This window comes from Vanacampus margaritifer, chromosome 1 (genome assembly GCF_051991255.1).
Source record: "Vanacampus margaritifer isolate UIUO_Vmar chromosome 1, RoL_Vmar_1.0, whole genome shotgun sequence".
NCBI lineage: Eukaryota > Metazoa > Chordata > Actinopteri > Syngnathiformes > Syngnathidae > Vanacampus > Vanacampus margaritifer.
Window position 1 is genome coordinate 10,681,609 of NC_135432.1, and position 20,141 is coordinate 10,701,749.

The 20,141-nt window shown below is 41.6% G+C and overlaps 3 protein-coding genes and 1 long non-coding RNA gene across 4 annotated transcripts in view; 2 read left to right on the top strand and 2 right to left on the bottom strand.

The window, feature by feature from the left end:
• Positions 1-2,061, bottom strand: part of ift122 (intraflagellar transport 122 homolog (Chlamydomonas)) — a 26,003-nt gene extending 23,942 nt beyond the window's left edge. The window contains exons 1-2 of the mRNA XM_077571459.1: positions 1,913-2,061; positions 189-255 (exon numbers count right to left, since the gene is read on the bottom strand). Coding sequence (XP_077427585.1) covers positions 189-255; positions 1,913-1,956 — 111 coding nt within the window. The 5' untranslated portion in view covers positions 1,957-2,061. The remainder of the gene's footprint in view (positions 1-188; positions 256-1,912) is intronic.
• Positions 2,042-7,260, top strand: mbd4 (methyl-CpG binding domain protein 4). Its single transcript, XM_077571527.1, has 8 exons — positions 2,042-2,205; positions 3,278-3,427; positions 3,496-3,968; positions 4,043-4,108; positions 4,185-4,319; positions 6,574-6,723; positions 6,784-6,887; positions 6,979-7,260. The coding sequence occupies exons 2-8, from the start codon at positions 3,315-3,317 to the stop codon at positions 7,051-7,053; spliced, it is 1,116 nt and encodes a 371-aa protein (XP_077427653.1). The 5' UTR covers positions 2,042-2,205; positions 3,278-3,314; the 3' UTR covers positions 7,054-7,260.
• A 2,068-nt stretch (positions 7,261-9,328) lies between these two features.
• creld1b (CRELD disulfide isomerase 1b) lies at positions 9,329-20,138 on the bottom strand. The gene is made up of 11 exons (XM_077571482.1): positions 19,885-20,138; positions 18,531-18,645; positions 18,377-18,459; positions 17,877-17,987; positions 15,745-15,836; positions 15,481-15,660; positions 13,976-14,071; positions 13,811-13,894; positions 13,575-13,670; positions 11,076-11,216; positions 9,329-10,967 (listed from the first exon to the last, which is right to left on the bottom strand). The coding sequence occupies exons 1-11, from the start codon at positions 20,133-20,135 to the stop codon at positions 10,747-10,749; spliced, it is 1,470 nt and encodes a 489-aa protein (XP_077427608.1). The 5' UTR covers positions 20,136-20,138; the 3' UTR covers positions 9,329-10,746.
• Positions 16,091-20,141, top strand: part of LOC144055530 (uncharacterized) — a 146,326-nt gene continuing 142,275 nt past the window's right edge. Inside the window, exon 1 of the long non-coding RNA XR_013294898.1 lies at positions 16,091-16,173. This is a non-coding gene — a long non-coding RNA (uncharacterized LOC144055530). The remainder of the gene's footprint in view (positions 16,174-20,141) is intronic.

Here is a 20,141-nt window from a genome sequence, read left to right on the forward strand (position 1 = left end):
AGAGCAAGCATTGCTGACAAGTGATCTATCAAGTAGGTCTAAATAAATACATTTCATTCATACAGCACTTTTCACAGATACGACTCATAAGTGCTTATTTACTTAATAAGTAATATACATATAACATTGTTAACGGGATGCAGTTTGAATGTGTTTGTCAAAAAGTATGTCGAACTGTCAAATCTTACCAGGACATGAAGGCCTGCTGCCACTACAAGTTGGCTGCCATCGGGTTTGAAGGCCAGGTCATAAACGCTGCAAGGAAACAATCGTACCAACACTTCAGTTCAAAATTCATATTTTGCTTCTAAAATGCAAGAGTCAAATGAATGGAAACAACTCGTCACAATATTTACTTGATGATTCATCTTCACACAAGGAAACGCAGCCATGGAATTAGAATGCTTAAGTGTTATTTTTAAAAGCAGTCTCAATTTAGATGTGTCCAGTCACAATTTGTCATTGTCATGGTTGCCCTCATAAAATTAACAAACTTTATCATAAACTGGAAGATGATTACCATTTCAAAACAATATAAATAAGCAGGTAAAACACATTTGTGATTTTCAAATGTGGTGATACATGGGCCTGACTTAAAGCCATAAAGCCACCATGCTTATGTGGCTTTTCTACTGGTTAAAATAAAAAAATAAATATAAAAAAAAAAGGAAGGCGGAACTGAGATTGGTCAAATGTTACATCAACAGCTTGTTTTCTTTTGGAGAATGAAAGGATGCAGATAAGTGCAAGTTTGAATATTTTGAATGATGATGCTATGATAACACTAGCAATGAGTGAGATTCGCGTTTACTTGCATGGGTTCCATCTGAAAAGGTCAGGGAGTCTGTTTCAATGCCGCTAGAACAGGGGTGTCAAACTCATATTAGCTCAAAGGCCACATGGAGGAATATATATCATCAAGTGGGCCGGATTGGTAAAATGATGGTATATAATATTAAAACAATTGCCGCCAATTATACTATTATTATTATTATATTATAGACATGTTATCTCTACCTTTTGTGCATATATATTGTTCCCAGAATGTATTGTGTGGCGCAGTTAATGAAGTTATAAGGACGTTAATCCTTGTCATATTTGTTTATGTTACCAGTAATTAAATTTCTGGCATATTTAACAAGGTTATGTCGGTCTATGATTTTATTTTATTTTTTCTAAACAAACCATAACTTTAGATTATGTGTAAAATAATGACATCAAGGGCAATTCCGTGTACAAGTTGCATTGCTCAGCTGAGGATTGCTTGCGAAATAATGAATTTATATGTTTTGATTGTGGCCGTCTGATTAATTGGTCTGACATTACTATTATTATTTTTTTAGTACTTTACAAAATCATCTCGCGGGCCGGATTAAACCCCTTTGCGGGCCGTATGTTTAACACCCCTGCGCTAGAAGTTTGCAAATGACTTGACTTAACGAGTTTGACCTTTGGTTAAAAGCAAATTGCGAGCCACTTGTAGTAGCTTAACTGCACTGTGTTTGCTTACGGACTGGACTTTTGTTTGCAATTTTGGAACAGAAGTCAAGATGTGGGAAGCTTTCGCAGACAGCGACATTAAGGAACAGTTCTGGCCCGCGTGCCATGTATTTGATAAATACCTGACCTTTGCTAACCTCTCAATGTTAGCATTGACTGGACGTCTTATTGTTTCACACAAACAAAACGCAATGTATGTATGCCATGTATGTAGCATATCTGGGTGGTCCACAATTGTCATTTAGCGACTATGTTTGTGTTGCTTAACGGAGCGTCAGTCGTGTTGCGCTGTGCTAATTTCCAGGAGCTAGTTGGTTTAGCAGCGGTTGGCATAGCAACCGCTGTTGCTAATCGCGAGCGTCGCATCCGCCTGATAATGACGATGACGCAAAGGCTACGCAAAAACGCTCACCAATGCTGACGTGTTGTTTCTTTCCATACCAGGACGGCTCTCATTTCTTGACAGGTTCCAGCTCTGATTTGGATCAACAGGTTGTTTGCCTGCTCACTCGCTCATGTTGCCTTCTCTTGTCATGACTCCCTGACAGCGCGCAGACGCAGACTCACTTCCTGCTTCACACTTCCTGCTTGCTCAGTCGCTCGCGTCGTCAAAGCTAAACCTCGCCAGCAGATGCTAAGCGGGCTCTCACATTGATTCAGATCAATCGACTCGACTTTGCTGTTGATTGTACCAGGGGTCGAAAAGTAAGTTAATTTGGAACTGATTGTTTTTAGGCGTATATCCTGGGAAGACAACGATTTTCGTATCAATTTTAGCGACACTACAGCCGCAGATTGGAAGAGCTCTTCTTCGTCCGGCATTCTGCGCCTACAATTTTTAAGCGACGTTGGAGTGCCCCCTGTGGTGATGTAGGCGAACAGCAATAAGTGAATTGCGCAATAAGCTACGCATGCGTGGTAAACGTACAAGTGGACGGAAATACTTGTAGATGTCCATTTTAGTACAGTTTTTGTGCCAACTAGTTGGACAATTAAGCGCACTAGTAGAACAAATGTGTCTTACTAGTAGGTTAATGTTTTTTCCACTACTAGTGCAACTTTCAGTATATTAATAGTAGAAACGTTACAAGTGGCCTCCTTGTGGATGATGAAATCCTTCCTAAAGGCATTCACAATAAATCTGTTGCAATTGAATGAGTGCCAAGTGTACATGAGCTATTCTACTGCTCCCCACACCAATTCTGTTCCATTTGTGCTATACAAGTGGTGTTTTTCAGGCGAGTTTAATTGTCATTTTGACGTGTGGACCCCTCTGAATTTCTTATATGAGATGATTGGTGGATATTTTTTTTTCAGGCCCAAAACACTCAATTTCTCTAGACCTTATCATCCAATTTTGAGAATTTTGGCTGTGTAGTATTCATTCTGAAGCGGCCATTCCAACCACACAGCATTTAAACAGACTGTCATGTTTGGGGAATTCTGTCACATTGCAAGCATGAGTATGACTTTGAACTGCATATCAAGAATATCAAATAAATGCTCAGGCTGCTTCCCGAAGAGCCATTTGCGTTATTCCACATTCCAAATGTTTCTTTACTATATGTTCTTTGCGCCCCCAGTCATCTGAAATTTTTGACCTAACTTCTGCTTATGGCACCTTGATACTTTTCCATTCAGCAACCGTCAGTTCCCAATTTATTCTCAAAATTATGATGCAAAATATCCAGTGTGGGATATTTCCAAAATTGAATTCCCATTGAAATTGACCAGAAACTTTCCTCAAATGGACTAAAATGTTCCACTTGTGTGCAAGCCTGACTGGAACTGGAAGTCTACTTGTTGGAAGCGACATGAATTCGTGTGCATGCTGCCTGTGCCACAAAATGCCTCACGGTTGGACCAGAGAGGTTCGGCAGCGGCGAGCGGGCAAGACAGTGGGAAAAGTGGACGTGTACATCACCAGGTAATCCCTTCCGTCCGGCCAACAGCATTGTGCCACGCCCAACTAAGCGCACGTTTTGTGTATTGAAGTCCCCACGGGCAGACCTTTCGATCGAGAGCTTCTCTGCGAGCGTTCCTTGTGAAAAACACTCAAGACGTCGACATCAACCTCTTTGATTTTACAACAAGCTCCCTGCAGTGTCTCCCTGTCGGAGAGAAACAGACAAGCAGTGGGCAACAGGACATTCCGCATGACGCATCCAAAATACTGGCTCCGCCTCCTAAAGAATCTAAAAGTGCAAGCTCCGCCCTCACAAGTGTGTGTGTGGAGCAGAGGAACTTTGAGAGCCAAACGGCTCGTGAACACGCAACGGCGGACCATGAGGACGCTTGCCCGCTGAGGCCGGAGCTTCCAAGACAGACTCACGTCGGCCATTCGGATGTGGACAGCGTGGAGGGAGGTGAAGACGGACGAAAGGTTGTCCTCCAGGCCCAACAGGAGCAGTTGCTGTCCACCCTGACTGCTGGATACGGTGCAAAAAAAGTGGCAAATTCCAAAAATAGTAAGTAGTCGCTTGGACATGACGCCAAAGTAACAAACTTTTGCAATTTTCTTAACGTGTTTTTGTACGAGCAGAGTCCAAAAGTTCTGAAGACAAACGGAAAACGAGCCCTTACTTCAGGAGGAAACCTCTGGCGGATGGTAATGTGTCGGACTTGAATAATTGTGCGGGAACGATGACCCGTTTCTGAGCAAATGTCATCTCAAACGTGTGAAGGTCCTGGACCCCCTCGAAGAAAAGCCTTCAAGAAGTGGACACCTCCTCGTTCTCCTTTCAACCTTGTTCAAGAAATCCTTTTCCATAATGTCTGGAAACTGCTGGTGGCGACCATCTTTCTCAACAAGACAAGTGGTAAGCTTCAACGCACACGAAAATTTCACCCACCATATTTTGCAGAAATCTGCGGTTTATTGTTTGTTTTTTTTGGGATCAACTTTTTACAGTAATATTGTCCAGTATGGAAAAGATTCTCTTGAAAACTTCTTGGGTCGTGGCCAGTTTGCTCGGATGGCCCGCCCAAGTATTAACATGGTGTGGGAAACACTAGTTGCGAGAAAAATGAAATGATCACAAAGCGGGCTTAAAGACGAAGAAGGTGCAAAAGCGTTTTCCTCATTCAGCGCCATTTAGCTGTGGATAGGACAAACACGATGTCATTCATTCATTCATTTAACTCATTCACTCACAACCATTTTCACTGAAGCAATCCCCTTCACTCACAGCTGTTTTACTGGATTTTGACTGACTTTGAAAGACTCACATAATATTGTGTTCTATTGCTATCAAAACATGGAAAACATGGTTTGTTTCTGTTTTTTATTAGTATTAGAATATAGCTATGTTTCATCATTATTCACAAATCTGCTTAAAACTGTGGGGAAATGAACTTTTTTCAACATGGCCCAGGTAGATCTCGTTTGCTCTGCTGCCACCTGCTGGCCATTTGTCTAATAACTACCATTTCTTCAACCGTTCTCTGCAGTTCAGAGGCTGCATCAAAGCCTTCTGTATGCTCTAGCATAAATAAATAAAAAAGTTCCATGAATGTTGTTTGCGTCACTCAAACTCCGTGTGGCTATTAGCGCTGGCGTTCGTGAATTAGACGCTGTTTATCAATGATACTCATTTGAATAGAGGTGGGCAACTTCTCCGCCAAATGTATGCAAATTACCAAATTAACTCATTCACTGCCATTGACGGCTATAGATGTCAAAAATTCACTTTATTTCTTTAAGTTTAATTTTTTTTCTACTTTTGTTAAAAGTATGAAAACCTAGAAAAAAGGTTTTATTGTACATTTAGAACAGATATAAAGTTTGTGATTAATCGTGAGTTAATTAGAGAAGTCATTTGATTAATTCTGATTTAAAAAATTTAATCGCCGGATGCCCCTAATTTTTAATCATCTTTTTTTTTTTAAGAAAAGATTATTAACTCTTTGACTGCCAGACGTTTTCAGAAAAGGGATGCCGTGGGTGCCAGCCGATTTAAGCATTTTGACTGATCTTTCAAGGTCCACAGAAAATTATGTGTTTGGACTATGGAAACACACATACTACCAAATGAAAGATTGGACTCTCATCTTTCATCAGAAAAAAAAGTTTGTTTCTACCTTATTCCGTTTTTCAGTAATCAACAATAGAAAATGGTTAGTTTCACCTCTGTTTTGAAACAAACGTCTTTTAACGTCTTTGGCACTCCTCCATAGGATTTTACTAAACGTTATTTAACGTTTTTGGCAGTCAAAGAGTTAAAAAATTAAAATAAAATAAAAATATTTAAAGAAAAGATGATTAAAAATAAACAAAAATAATTACAATAATTAAAAAAAATAATTAATTTAAAAAAGATCAAAAATAAAAAAAGTAATAATTACAAAAAAATTAAGAAAACATTTAAAAAATATATTAAAAAAATTAAAAAGAGATTATTAAAAAAATGAAAATAATTACAATATTTTGTTAAATAGGAAAGATTATTATATATTTTTTTAAATAATTAAATTTTTTTAAATAGAAAAGATTATTAAAAATTAGGGGCGTCAGGCGATTAAAATTTGTAATCTTAAATAATTGCATGGTTTCACTAGTTAACTCACGATTAATCACAAATTTTATTATATCTGTTCTAAATGTACAATAAAAAAAATCTTTTTTTTTGTTAACAAAAGTGGGAAAAAAATGCCAATGGCAGTGAATGAGTTAAGGTACGCACAAAAACCATCGGTGCACAATCTGGTTGGCAGCGCAGTTGGAGCTGAACTTCTCCATCTGCGCGTGTTCAGGGGATTACACGCGCCCTGATTGCTCCATTTTTACCGGTTAGTGCCACGCAAAATCTGCGCAAACCTTTAGTGGCTCTGGCCCTTTACGTTTTGCTGTGGAACTGCAATAAAGTTGGTGGGGGTTAAAGTGCCCTTCTAAGTGGGGTGAAATTCGTTCTGCGCATGCCACTGAGGAAGCGGTGAGCAGCAGCAGGGGCTTGCGCTCGGGGATCATTTGATGATCTAACCCCCCCCCCCCCTCAATTCCAACCTGTAATGCTGCTGCTGTTGTTAACTGTATAGTAGGAAAAATGTCTCGTATGTGTTGTGTGAATGCTGCAGGCAAAACGGCCATTCCGCTCCTTTGGCAATTCTTCGAGCTGTACCCGTCTGCAGAGGTGGCCCGCCAAGCCAACCGCGAGGTCATGGCAGAACTCCTCAAACCGCTCGGCCTCTTTAAGCTTCGGGCCAAAATCCTCATCAGATTCTCAGGTGAGTGAAATTTGGTATTTTGGAGAGCAATGTATGTGACCTTGTGTCGTTTGTTTGCAGACGAATATTTGAGCAAGAAGTGGCGTTACCCCATCGAGTTGCACGGCATCGGCAAGTACGGCAACGATTCCTACAGGATCTTCTGTGTGGAAGAATGGAGACAGGCCAGTCCTCACTTGAATTTGATCTTTTTGGAAGAATCGTCTCAGCGGGAAGTGGTGATGACAATCTTGTTCTTGCTGTGTTTTGTTCAAGGTGACGCCTGATGATCATATGTTGAACAAATATCACGCCTGGCTGTGGGAAAACCAGGAGGCGCTGGGAATCTGAACAAGTGGGAAGAACTGTTCCCGTGGAAGCTTTCACTCATCATTGGTCATTATTTGTATTCACATTGGAATTGACTCCAACGGACAATAAAATGTTTTTTTTTAACAGGTTGCTTTGTCTCCGATGTTTGTGTGTCCGTGTGGATTCACCAAAGAGCGGAAGTTTATCAAATTTGTTTTGAGACTGATTGAAGCCTCGGACCTTGTGTACTAGCAATCAGTCCGTTACATGAAGGTGAAAACCGTTAGAAGGAGCATTGATGTCAGCTCAACCATTCAGGAGTCTCCTCATGCTAGGTTAAAAAAAATAATAATAATTTAACCACGACACTATTGAATTTTACACAAGCCTGACATAAATGGACACAGCAGTGCTCGGCCACAATGGTATTATTATACATTTCAATTCAATATAACTTTATTCATCCCCTAGCGGCAATTGAGAAATAGCAACTGAATAAAGAATAAAAAATATACAATATCAATAAAGTGACTTAATGAGTAGGATAAAGTGCCAACTGTATATGTATGTACAGTATATATTAAGAAGATCAACTTCCGGTCCATGTGGGTTTTTATTTTTATTTTTATTTTTTTACTAGCTCAGTAGCCTAGTGGTAGAGGAGGTCGTGGGTTCAATCCTCGGCCGGGTCATACCAAAGACTATAAAAATGGAACTCATTTGCCTCCCTGCATTAAGGGTTGGAATTGGGGGGGGGGGTTAGATCACCAAATGCTGCTCACCCCTCCATCGGGGGATGGGTCAAACGTAGAGAACGAATTTCACCCCACTTAATTGGGTATGACAATCAGTGGTACTTTAACTTTTTGGCCATTGGATATTACGTTTGGAAATAGATCTTAAAAATAGAAAAATGACTCATTTGATTTTCTCTTTAGAAAGGAAACATCAAAATTGAAATACAGCTTGGCTTTCTTGTTGTCTGAAACGGCTAAAAAGAAAAGTCCAATAATAGTTTGATTTTCAATTTTTTTTTTCTTCTGGAGAACTCAGTATTGTCCATTCGGTAATTTTACCGATTTGACATGTCATCATCATTGCTCTCCTTTTTTTTTAATATATATATATATTTATTTATTTTTATTTTTTATTTTATTTTTGTATGCAGGTGATAATGTGTATGTGCGTGCGAGTGTGTGTGTGTGTATTCATTAGTTCACCTAAAACCTATTTTAAAAAAATCCCATACCGTTCACCTAAACTGAACACTTCCAGCCAGAGTCGTGAGGCCGTCAGGAGACCCGAGGAAGGACCAAAGAAAAGAAAGGAAAGTGAAATCCAGCACCGACCAGACACAACCCACCAGGCCACCAATCAGAGTCCTTCACCAACCCCAGAGACATCTAAATTTCAACAAATCAGGGAGACCTCAAAAGAGATTTTCAATTTTTATGACAGAAACGAAAATAGTTTGTTTACAGAGCCCCTCTGGCGCCAGTGTATGAACAATTTGGGTTTTTTTGCTAACCTGTTCCCCCAGTTTAGTAGGGATGTAACAATAACACAATATCGTGATATTGCGATGTTAAAAATGGCCACAATATCGTCATGCTATATTCAAAGCACCACATTTCCATCAAAAAACGTTACTTTTCACCTGCTTCAGCCAAGCACAGCATTTTGAACTACATAGACGACGATACTTTACGCTGCTGAGCCAATAGTAACGTACGCTGTACAGTCGTGGCCAAAAGTTTTGAGAATGACACAAATATGAATTTTGACAAAATCAACTGCCTCATTTTTGACGATGGCAATTTGAATGTACTCCAGAATGTTATGCACAGTGATCAGATGAATTGAAATGACTTGCTAATAAGTCTCTATTTGCCATTCATCGGGTCATCAGGAACTTCAAGGAGAGAGGTTCAATTGCTGTGAAGAAGGGTTAACCCAAACCCTAAATCTAAAAACACTGAAGCAGCAGACTTGGTGAAAACCAATACTTTGTCATTCTCAAAACTTTTGGCCACGACTGTATATAGTATTATAAACTTTTTTTTATTTAAATTTTTTTATTGCCAACACCACCATAATATCGTGATAATTATTGTATTGTGACATTTGGATATTGTTACATCCCTACAAATGCCAACTTGCAAACAAACACAGGACTTTAGACCAAACCAGTGCATTAGTTTCACCCTAACATTGAACTTCTACTTTGCTTTTTTTTACAGCCTACTTTGTAAATTCTCATTATCATTGTTGATTGAACACCGTCACCCATCCAACAAATGTCACCAAAGCCAGACACTTTTCTTGTTGCCTTTATTGAAAAAGCTGAGAATTAACTTAAAAGGAACCCCGACCGACTGTAATGACAAGTTTGCTCTCTATTATTTATTTGGTTGTTACAAACATAACTATGAGATTCATTTTTCAAAAATCATTTCCAGTTGAATACATTGTGTAGAAACTTTATTTGTATGTACGCCGCCATTATTAACGCATTCAGTGCGTAGTGACGTCAAATGGCTCTCTGAAAAACACCTATAAAGAAAGTAAGGTAAGCCTCCGTAGCGTTCCAACGTAAATAACAAATTATTTCTGAAAAATGAATCTCATAGTTATGTTGGTAACAACCAAACAAATAATACAAACAAACTTGGTTCCTTTTAACAAACGCAAACGTGATTGTTGCTGACGACACAAGCTACATCGGAAGGACGCACGCAGTGAAAAGGGACGACATGGAAACGTTAACTGAGGATTTGTCAACATCAAGTCAAACCAAAGTATATGTTTGAAATGCAGGTATTGCTTCTTTACGGCTCCCCCGGACGTCACATGAGGTACATTTTTTTTCCATTTTGCCCGTAATATAAACTTCACATTGCATGCTTCAAACTGTGTCTTCCACCTTAAAAGTGCGCTCCATTTGCCTACCCGACTTTCCAGGAAGGACGATCTCATTTGTATTTTGAGCGACCATGCGGACACAAATAGGCATTGATAATCCAGCCACATTTTGAAAAATGTTCGCCATGTTACATCTGGGGCTTCAAAGTGTACAAAAAATAAATTAAAAAAATCAAGGGATCAGAAATGCATCCGGCATCCGATCGTCTTCCATGCCAAAGACGAGCAATAAATACATCTCATGTACTGTACTACCAATCTAACGTGTTTTATTTCAGTGTCATGCATTTGAACTAAAAGGATGAAAACATTCGCTTGAGTCGTGACGAGCGGACAAGATGATGTGCTCATTTTCCCTGATGACGCATCATCAGGAGCAACTGGGGCTTCGGCGCCTTGCTCAAGGGTACTTGCGCACGGGCCACAATGGCCGGGGATCGCACCCACAACCGCTGGGTTGGGAGACGACCACTCTACCACTGAGCCATGCCGCCCCGATGATGAGGTTTTGATTGTGTGCAGAGGAAGGAAATAAATAAATAAATAAATAAATAAATAAAAATCAGCCACTTTGTAAATACAGTAGATGATTTAAACAATCATGAGCGGTGCTTGTACGAACCTCCAACTCAACAAAGTCCAGGTCGGGAATTCAGTTGAATTCCTTTCAAACAGGTGCAGCGCTAGCTTCATCTCGTCTTCAAGCATGCCTTTGCGTTCTGGCGCCGTCTTACCGATGCAAACGCAGGGAGGGACTTTCGGGCGACTCCCCCGAGCCAACGCCAGCGTTTCGAGCCTCCACCTCGCGTCCTAGCGGCCCTTGAGGAATCCGTCCAGCATGTTGTCTCCTTTCTCCGTCAGCCAGTAGCCGGCCATGGCGGCCACGCCGCCGATGAAAATGGCTGTAAAAACCATGTCGCCTTTGGCGGCCAGCGTGGCCAGGGCGCAGATGACCGCCCCGAAGAACATCTGCTGCAGAACCAGAACCTCGTCGTCTGTCATGTCGTCAAACAGGCCCTTCTCCGGACCGGCTGGAGGGGACGTCCGCAAACCACAAATAAACGTCAAACCGGGGCGAACGGACGGACGGACGGACGGACGGACGGACGGGAGAGCGAGCAGCACGCGCGTAGACATACCAGGAGGCTTGTTCTCGACACAGATGCTGTCTCTCCGGATGAAGCCGTCGGCGCAGTCGCAGTGGAAGGAGCCCACCTCGTTGATGCAGGCCTCGTTGAGGCCCGGGCACGCCATGCCGCCCTCGCTGCATTCGTCCACATCTGCCACAACAAGCCATGCATGTCAGGGGCCGCCGATTATAATCGGCCAATTATTGGCCTTTAAGCAACAGCCAAAAACAATCCGCTAATTGTACCAAATGGCTGATTATTTTTCCCTTAAAACAGTATCAAAGAAAACCCAAGTTTCCGACACTGTGAAAGCACCTTGAATGCACCCTTTTTCTTGCGTAGCATTAGCAACTAGCAAGTGTGTAACATATGTTATTCTGGTTATTCTGTTGTCCCCCAAGCGTCCTTTAAGCTGTTTAATGGCACCTGAGTTGGAGTTAACTGTAAAACTAAACACACAAGGTTAAGAATTACATCTACTGTATATTTAAATACAAAACATGCTTCTTTTTTTAAATATCGCTAGCCTAGCGCTAATGCTAAATGCGAGGGGAGGATCCCATTCAAATGCCAACAGGAAGTCAGCATCGACTTCGAGAGTGTTTTTCCTTCAAATAACGAACATCCACACACAAATCTAGTGGGAACACATACCCACAGGTAAGATAACACTACACAAAGGCACAAATTCTTCCCAATGTGTGAAAAACAAGTTATTTAATTCAATCACAACTTTCTTCTGTACGCCATAAATGCACGGCACCACACTTCCCCCAAGAGGCTGAAACACACAGGAAGTCAATATTTCTTCTTAGTGTTTTTTTTAGTTGCTATTATTTTAGTTTATTCAATTCTTATTTAACTTTCTTATCGTTTTATTTTGTCATTATCCTTTAAAGTTCAATTTTAAGATATTTCAAGGATTCTTTTCTCAAAATGCAAGGATGCAAACATCCAAGGATTTTTTTTTTTGTGTGTGTTAATACACATTTCCACATGACATGGTACGAAATACAAGCCTCGAGGTCCCAGGTTAGCCCAGTAAGTCCCAAGACTTGTGAAAATAACGCATGATAAAAATATATAAAAGAAAAGGTTAATTCTTTACAGAAGTTTTAAGCAAGTAAGAATGGTTTTATTGGGGAGGAGGGGTAATTTCATGCATTATATATACAGTGGTACCCGTACACGAACTTAATTGGTTCCCACAGAGAGTGTGTGAGCCGAAAAGTTTGTCTTCCAAACAAGTATTTCCCATAGGAAACCATTGAAATGAGAATAATCCGTTCCCAGGTCCCCATAAAACACAATTTTCTACTAAAAAAGCCTTAAAACTACACAAAATATACCTTATTTTATGTATAATAAATGTGCTATTGTATTGTAATTAAAGAAATACACTGTACTGTATAATAAAGTGTTTTTATTTGCAAAACTTGCAACTTGCCTTTGTGATGATACAGTAGTTGAAGGCTTGATGGAATGGAGTGGGAGGAGGAGGGAGGGAGGGAGTTACTGTTTGGAAGGAGAGTCCTCCGGTGTGGCTTCTCTTCTTTGCTTCTTAGGAGACTCTTTATCCTTGTTGCTGACTAAAAACCTCTTAATTGACACCTGTTGCTTTCTGAGTTGTAAGGTCTTACGAAACTGAGGCATCACATTATCATTCATCATGTTGATGATTCTCATAGCCACAGTCTTTTCTGAATGGTACTGTTCGACAAAATCCTGCACATCACGCCACTTTGCTAACATGGTCTTGATGCTCTCACTTGATGCTGACAAACGCGCACCTCGTTCGTGTTTGTCGATGATCTCCTTCTTCTGCTCGACCGTAATTTTCTTCAATGTCTTCTTAGGCTTAACACTAGCCTTTTGTGGGGTCTTTTTCGGTCCCATGGTAGCAAAAGTACACTCCAAAAGTACTCCAAAATGATCCAAAATGTCTACCGAACACAAACCACGTCCGCACTCAAACAAAGGGAGCGACGAACTGGGACGCAGTGAGCGTGCGTCAGCGTCTCGTGATTTCTCGTGTCGCGAGATTTGATTCGTCCGCCGAAAACTAGTTCGTCAGCCGAGACAAAATGCTCGCGAATTTAATGTTCGTGAGGCGAAAAGTTCGTGAGCCGAGGTACCACTGTATGTTTAAATAATCGGCAGATTAATCGGTAATCTGCATTTTTTTCTGCCAAAAATCGGCATCGGCCCAAAAAAAAAGGCATATGTCGGGCCCTATGGATGTCACAGGCTAATTTTATATTCTGCCATCTAGTGGACAAGCATTGAATTGTTCTGCCTGCCACTATACTGTATGTACTCTACTGGCCTACATAGACCAACAATAAATGATCCTTTTTGGAGGAATCAAGTGCAATGGGATCTTGACAGTATTTAAGAATCAGTAGCGGACGTACTGAAGAGATCTCATGAAAACATTTGAAAGCAAGCCGTGGCATGACAGCCGAGTTCATTAGCGTTTCAAAACCTTCAAGCAAATGAAATCCTTACCGAGACACTTGGCTCCTTTCAGCTTGTAACCTCGTGCACATTTCTTGCAGCGGGCAGGACCGCTGCCCATGCAGCCCACACAAGCCTGGTCGCAACCTGGAAAGAGACGAAAGCTATGCTAGCCCAAAAGTGATTTGAGAAAAAAACACAAACAAATACAAAACATCCTGGGCAAAGATGGAGGACACACTAACATTGAACTGTGGTTCAAGTAAGCCGGAGCAGTCAAAGCCTACCTCTGCAGTCGTAAGAGCCGTCCGTGTTGTGACAGTACGTGTTGGAAGGGCAGTGCGAGAGCTCCGTGCCGCACTCGTCCACATCTAGAAGGACGCAACGAGAGCAGCGGGATGAGACGCGTCCAATTCGATGAGTCGCCGTGCGACCGGAGCAAGCTCACTCACCAACGCACTTGTTGTCGTGAAGCATCCAGCCCGCTTTGCAGTCCAGGCATTTGTAGTCCTGCGGCCCCGAGCACTTGGCGCACGAGTAGAAGCAGGCTGCGGGCAACGGGGGGGACACAAACCAACATGTTCCAAAAATGGCTAGGGCTGGGTATCGATTCTAATTAGGGATAGACCGATAATCGGCCCGGCTAGTCTGAGGCTAACCCGTTTTTTAGCGGCTATTTGGGAGTTATCCCAGGGTTAGCGTTTGGGTAAACAATTAGCTCACGAGCTAACAGTTAGCTCACAAATTAGCAGCTATTTGGGAACTGGTGAATGGTTAGCCCGTGAGCTAACCGGTGGCTCGAAAATTAGCGACTATTAGCCCGCGAGCTAACCGGGTTGCTCGCAAATTAACGGCTATTAGGTTAGCCTGTGAGCTAACGGTTAGCTCGCGGGCTAACTAATAGCCGTTTTTTTAGCGGCTATTTGGGAGTTATCCCGGGGTTAGCATGTGGGTGAATGGTAAGCCCGCGAGCTAACAGTTAGCCTGCTGATTTGTGGCTTTTTGGTAGTTGGCATTATAGTTGGTGCAAAAGCTGACAGCAAACAAAAAACCTTTAATATGGTGCAAATCACAAAAGCTGTTTAATAAACATGTGCTTGAAGGCATTTAAGCAGTCAAGTGCTGGCGTTTTTATGATTATTTTATTATTAAAAATTTTGACACCAACTTTTTTTTTTTTTGTGCAAATGTATATCAGCTTCAAATATCGGTTATCGTCCTCCCTGACTACCGATAATTGGTATCGTATCGGCACTGGAAAAAAAAGCATATCGGTCTATCTCTAATTCTAATTTCCTCAATCGATTTGTTTTCAATTCACAAGAGTTCAGTTCGATTCGATTTAGATTTTTCTTGATTCGATTCACTTTGATTCAATCCGATATTGATGAAAACTGGGTAAATGATTTAGTTTAGTAATGAAAGTAGTAACACATGCTATAATCACTTAAGTGTTACACAAACATTGACATCAGCAAGGACGAGATGAAAATATTTGAATAATTCTAATTCAACAGTTGTAAATCTAAATTAAAAAGATTCTGAATTGTCTTCAGGTGCAATTAGTCAGGTCTTTCATGAATGTAAGAAAACACTTAAATATGAACAGTACATTTCAAGAAAACAAGTAAAATGCAAAAAAAAAAAAAAAGGCCTTCAAAATTCTACTTTTTTATGAATTTATGTGGAAAAGACATCAAAATAATCGAGTTGTGGTTTTATGAATCGATATCGATTGTTTGATTTTTTTTTTTATAACTGTTGTCCAAACGCTGAGGCTGACTGAAAAGGACACCTCAACTTGTAGGGAGTCAGGAATGAACGACTGCAAAAGGAATCATTCCCAGTTTTGGATCAATTCCACAAAGATGGCGGCCGCTCGTCACATCGCTACACAAACAGGCTCAAATGAGAGCGGCCTTACTAAATGAAAGTGAAAGTGGAAGAAGTCCGGCACCTGCGCAGGCTCCAGCGGTGGCGTTGGCGCTTTTGTCTACGTAGTAGCCCTCAGCACAGTCCTGGCAGAGCGGGCCAGCGTATCCGGGGTCACACACGCATTGGCCGTCCCCCAAGCGAGTGCCCTCACCCTCGCAGCGGCCCAAACCGCCGCACACGCCGCCGGGACCCGACGGACACGCTAGATGGGGAAAAAGGCCTGCGTGTTAGCGCTCACCTGTCATCTCTTTTTGATGAGTGCAAACGGGGCAGGGCGGCCGCTGACCTTTGCAGTCGGGTCCGAAGTGTCCGCGAGGGCAGCACAGCCTCAGCTGCTCCATGCACAGCCACTCCGACAGGTCGGGCGCCTCGCGCTGCCTACAGCAAAAATGTCGGATCTCAACTTTACCCAGTGAAACAAACGCAAATGCCGTCCATCCATTTCAGATCCTCAAAAACACAAACTTTTTTGGGAACCTTATTCTAATAGCACTGTACAGCAAAGTACTGGAAGAATAACCTACTCAAATTAAATGGGAAAATATTTTTTTTAATTTTAATTTCATTGAACTTAATCATAACTGTTTTTTGTCAAACTGTTTTGTGAACGGAAATGGGTCCTTTGCACAAATCCACTCCTTCATTTCCTGTCTTTCATGATTGGACAAACTGATTGATCCAGGTGTGTCTGGCCATTGTCGTCGTGGTTACTGAGGTCAGGCACACCTGGATCAATCAGTTTGTCCAATCATGAAAGACAGCAAATGAAGGAGTGGTAATGAATTCAGGAAGTAGTGGATTTGTGCAAAAGAGCCCGTTCACATCTTAGAAATTATTTTGTACGCTCTGGGCTGCCGTTTTAGCCTTCATTCACACTTTCAAGATTCAAGAGTATGTAAATGTGTTCCTGCCACACCAGAGAGAGAAAAAAAACATCAATATTAAACTGTAACGTGATCGTTTTCAACTTTTTTAACTTGTGAAAATGTGCATAGTTTGACTTCAGATTCAGGCGACTGGCGGAGTCCTTTTTGTGTCTTCAAAATCAAGCTTACTAACCTACGCACGTTACTATGCTGCTCTTCTTTAACACTGAAAGAAAACAAGGCCAATCGTTTAAAAATATTTCAAATGTAAAAGTAGACTGCTTCAAAGTAGCCTTGGTCCAAAATACTGAAAAAGAACTCAAGTAAGCCAGTTACCAGCTGTCAAACTCATTTACAGCTACCAGCCAGGCACCCGTAGGATATGCTAACAGCTAGCTGCAAGCTAGCTAGTAGTCACTTACCTCGGAGACTTCTGCCATATTATACAATGATTAAGTCATTAATTAGCGGTTTCTTAGCATCCTAAATTACCTATTGAATATGAGTTCGGGATGGCGTTGTGTTGATGTTGGTCAGCGGTCGCAACTTTAGCGTCAATCAAAACTACGAACGTCTAAAAAGGATGTCAAGGTAGCCATCATGCCACGACGTGGGCCACTTTCAAATTAAAAGTCTACTAAAGCTATTTGCATTGGCATCAATGTAAAACTTTATTTTGAAGTTAGCCTGAGCGTAAGCGGTGTGTTACGATGATTATGTTTCAGCTTCCGTGACATGTCTGGTAGGGGTGTGCCAAAAAAAAAAAATAAAATAGAGTCTCATTTAGTACGATTCAGAATCGATTTTAAATGTCCCAAAATCAATTTTATTTAAATTATTTTATACTGTCTTGCATTTGTATGTGTGTGCCTTTATTTGGAGCGCTGTTCATGTTGTACCCAGTTTGGCCACTGAGGGGCAGTGTGGTTCCACGCACTCTAATACATTAGAGAGTAGAAGGGAAAAGTCACGATCAAGTTATTCCAATAAAAGTGTTTTTTTTTCAGCGTAGAGCCATTCTTTTGAGTGATTAAAGTGCCGCGAGTAGCGCACTAATTAGCATTAGCGAGTCAGACTGGAGTAGATCAATGCAATTCCTTGTACATCTATAGATTGAAGCAAAAACCATTGTCAATCAAATCATTGTAAATAAATTATTTTTATTCTGAATCGAAAATCGATTCTGAATCGAATTGCAGACCCAAAAATTGGAATCGAATCGAATCGTGAGACATTCAAAGATTCCCACCCCTAATGTCTGGTGTCCACTGTGAATACGCACGTTGATGTTGTGCCCCCCCCAACCAACCAACCAATCCGCAGATCGAAGGCAATCCGAATCGTGGGGCCTGATCCGAACCGACTACGGATCAACGCTGAATCCGTTGCTCCACTAGTTATTACTATTATTATTATTTTATGGACCAAGTGACGAGTTTTATCATGTTGGGGAACTTGTAAGTCAAGGTAGCAGCGTAGCAGAAAAGCATTTTTGGGAAGATTGGAATTGTGCCCACTACGAGCAATTTGATGGCCACGTTTCCGTGGTTACCTGTGGAACCACCACGTCTCCACCTGGTCCTCGATCTGCTCCAGCAAGCGGTTGCATTCAAAGTCGGCCTTGTCGCACGCACTCTCCACAATCTCCAGGAGACGAGTCTCGCTGCAACAGCAAGTCAACAAAAAATTTGGATTGATCCCATTCAATTCAATTCAATTCAATTCAATTCAATTCAATTCAAAGGGTTGGGATGAAACAAGTAATGGGTGGTACACCAGGCAGTACGCACCTCACTTTTTAGCCCATGGTTCGACACATTTTCACTTTGTTTTTTGTGCGTACAGAGAACGTTTTTTTTTTTTTTTGCTTGTCAGCAAAAAATGCATTTTGAGTAGTGATTTTGACTTCAAGTTTAAGTGTGATTTCAACAGAGCCTTTTTGAGTACTTGGCTGGAAAACTGCTGTTCGCTATTTCATTGTCTATTTTTGTTTAGCTGTTCCAAACAAACTTTCAAAGCCTAATTGGATTGGCCCTAGATGAAGTGACTGACCTGCTTGCATACTTGGACAACTTGTCTTCCTCCCAGGCCGTGTTGCCTCCCCCAAAGTTCTTGCTGGCCGTCCTCTCCAAGCCCTAGAAAGGAGGAATGCCATTCACGAGCGACGATGCGACGACAACGCGCGCAAAAAACGCCACCACGATACCTTGATGAAACTCTCCGCCAGTTTCTGGCATGTGTGACACGGCGCCGTGTGGACGGTGACGAGCTCCGACAGAAGCATCAGAGCGGGCAGGAGCGGCCAGGCCCACCGCATGATGCTTCCGAGACAACACACACAAAAATGCGTGAGACAATGTCTCCCACGGCCTGTGCAGACTGAGAGTTTAACTTTCATCTCGATCTTGTGGTCAACAATCAGGTGGCATATGGCTTCGATAAAACCTGTAGTTGAGTGTTTCCCAGCATTCATTGAGCCAAGGTACCTTTAATATTTGAAAAACCTCACAGCACGCCACCAAGCAAAAAGAAGTCAGTAAAAGTAATAATAATAATAATGATCAGTCTCAATTATTTCCATGTGTGAAATGTGGCCATGTTGAGTTGAAAATAAAGATATTCTGCTGGATGAAATGGAGAAAGTGTTTATGTTGTGGTCCCATGTAAGCTTCTTAATGATTATGGGCTGCTACGAGGGCTTAAGGCTGAACCATTTTGAAAAAATATCCAATTGCAATTTTTTTTGCACCTAATATTGTCATTGTGATTTAATATGTGATTATTTTCCCAAGCAATACATTCATTACGTCTTACAATAAACAATATCAGGTTTTATTATACTTAAAAGTTTTAGTCCTATAGGTTAAGCTTAAAAAAATGAATTATTAGGAAAGAATTAGAATAGTACAATAATTTACTACAACAACTTCTACAAAATTGTACCAAACAATTGTGGCGTGCGAAACGTACTATCGGTAATGAAGCTAACAAATCTATGGATTTAACAATCTTACATGTAACATTAACATGGTGTGGATTACACTTCTGAACCACGAAAGTGCTCAGCAGGGTGTTTTTTGTTTTGTATCCTAAATCACATCCTGCTACATCGCGATGTCGGTTGGATTCCTCAGCCGGTTCAAGATTCAAGAGCGTTACTGTTGTCGTTTCAGTGTAGCAGGCTACAATGATGAAGCAGGTTCGCGATGTTGTTAAAACTTTGGGCGGCAGCTGCCCCTCCAAACCTTTCTGCAAGCCCCGCCTTGGCCCAAGTAGATGCCGTCAATCATCATCATCATCATCATCAATCCTAATCTTCTACAGCTGTCTTTGTTTTCCGTGTGAGTCAGCATCAGCATCAGCCACCGAAGCTCCGAGCTTAGCTCCGGTCAGGAAAGCTTGTAGCACTGGCTAACGCCAATAAACTCTGCTGCCCTGTATCTGTTTCTATTTCTTTTTTGGGAGCGAACCCGCAAAACGCACTAAATGGGCCGCCGCTGCCGTGAGTTCATATTCGAAGCAGCGTAACGTAGCTAACGGTTAGCCGCAGCGGTTCTTACCTCGAACTTCTCCTCGTCCTCGCGTCGTCCTTTCGTGTTGCACACGCAAAAGGCACAAAGTCATATTCTAGGACGAAGTCCCGTAAACTGCGATCGCTGTGCAGCCATCGCAGTGGAAAAACTTGTCTGAATTGCACGATCGGACGTTTGGAACCTTGACTGAACGCCAAGAGATTCCTTCCAGTCGCTTCTGTGTCAGGCATCAAGCCCCGCCCCAAAGCCCGGAGTTGACCAATCATAGTCGTTGACATCCTGAT

What these genes read in the sequence shown, in the direction of transcription:
- creld1b (XM_077571482.1), bottom strand. Translation starts at nt 20,135, where the DNA reads ATGTCAACGACTATGATTGGTCAACTCCGGGCTTTGGGGCGGGGCTTG. An exon ending in CACCGCTGGAGCCTGCGCAG is followed by an intron (nt 14,072 to 15,480) that starts GTGCCGGACTTC and finishes CGTTGCCCGCAG; the next exon opens with CCTGCTTCTACTCGTGCGCC. An exon ending in TCACGACAACAAGTGCGTTG is followed by an intron (nt 13,895 to 13,975) that starts GTGAGTGAGCTT and finishes GCGTCCTTCTAG; the next exon opens with ATGTGGACGAGTGCGGCACG.
- mbd4 (XM_077571527.1), top strand. Translation starts at nt 3,315, where the DNA reads ATGAATTCGTGTGCATGCTGCCTGTGCCACAAAATGCCTCACGGTTGG. An exon ending in AGTGGCAAATTCCAAAAATA is followed by an intron (nt 3,969 to 4,042) that starts GTAAGTAGTCGC and finishes TTGTACGAGCAG; the next exon opens with AGTCCAAAAGTTCTGAAGAC. An exon ending in AATCCTCATCAGATTCTCAG is followed by an intron (nt 6,724 to 6,783) that starts GTGAGTGAAATT and finishes GTTTGTTTGCAG; the next exon opens with ACGAATATTTGAGCAAGAAG.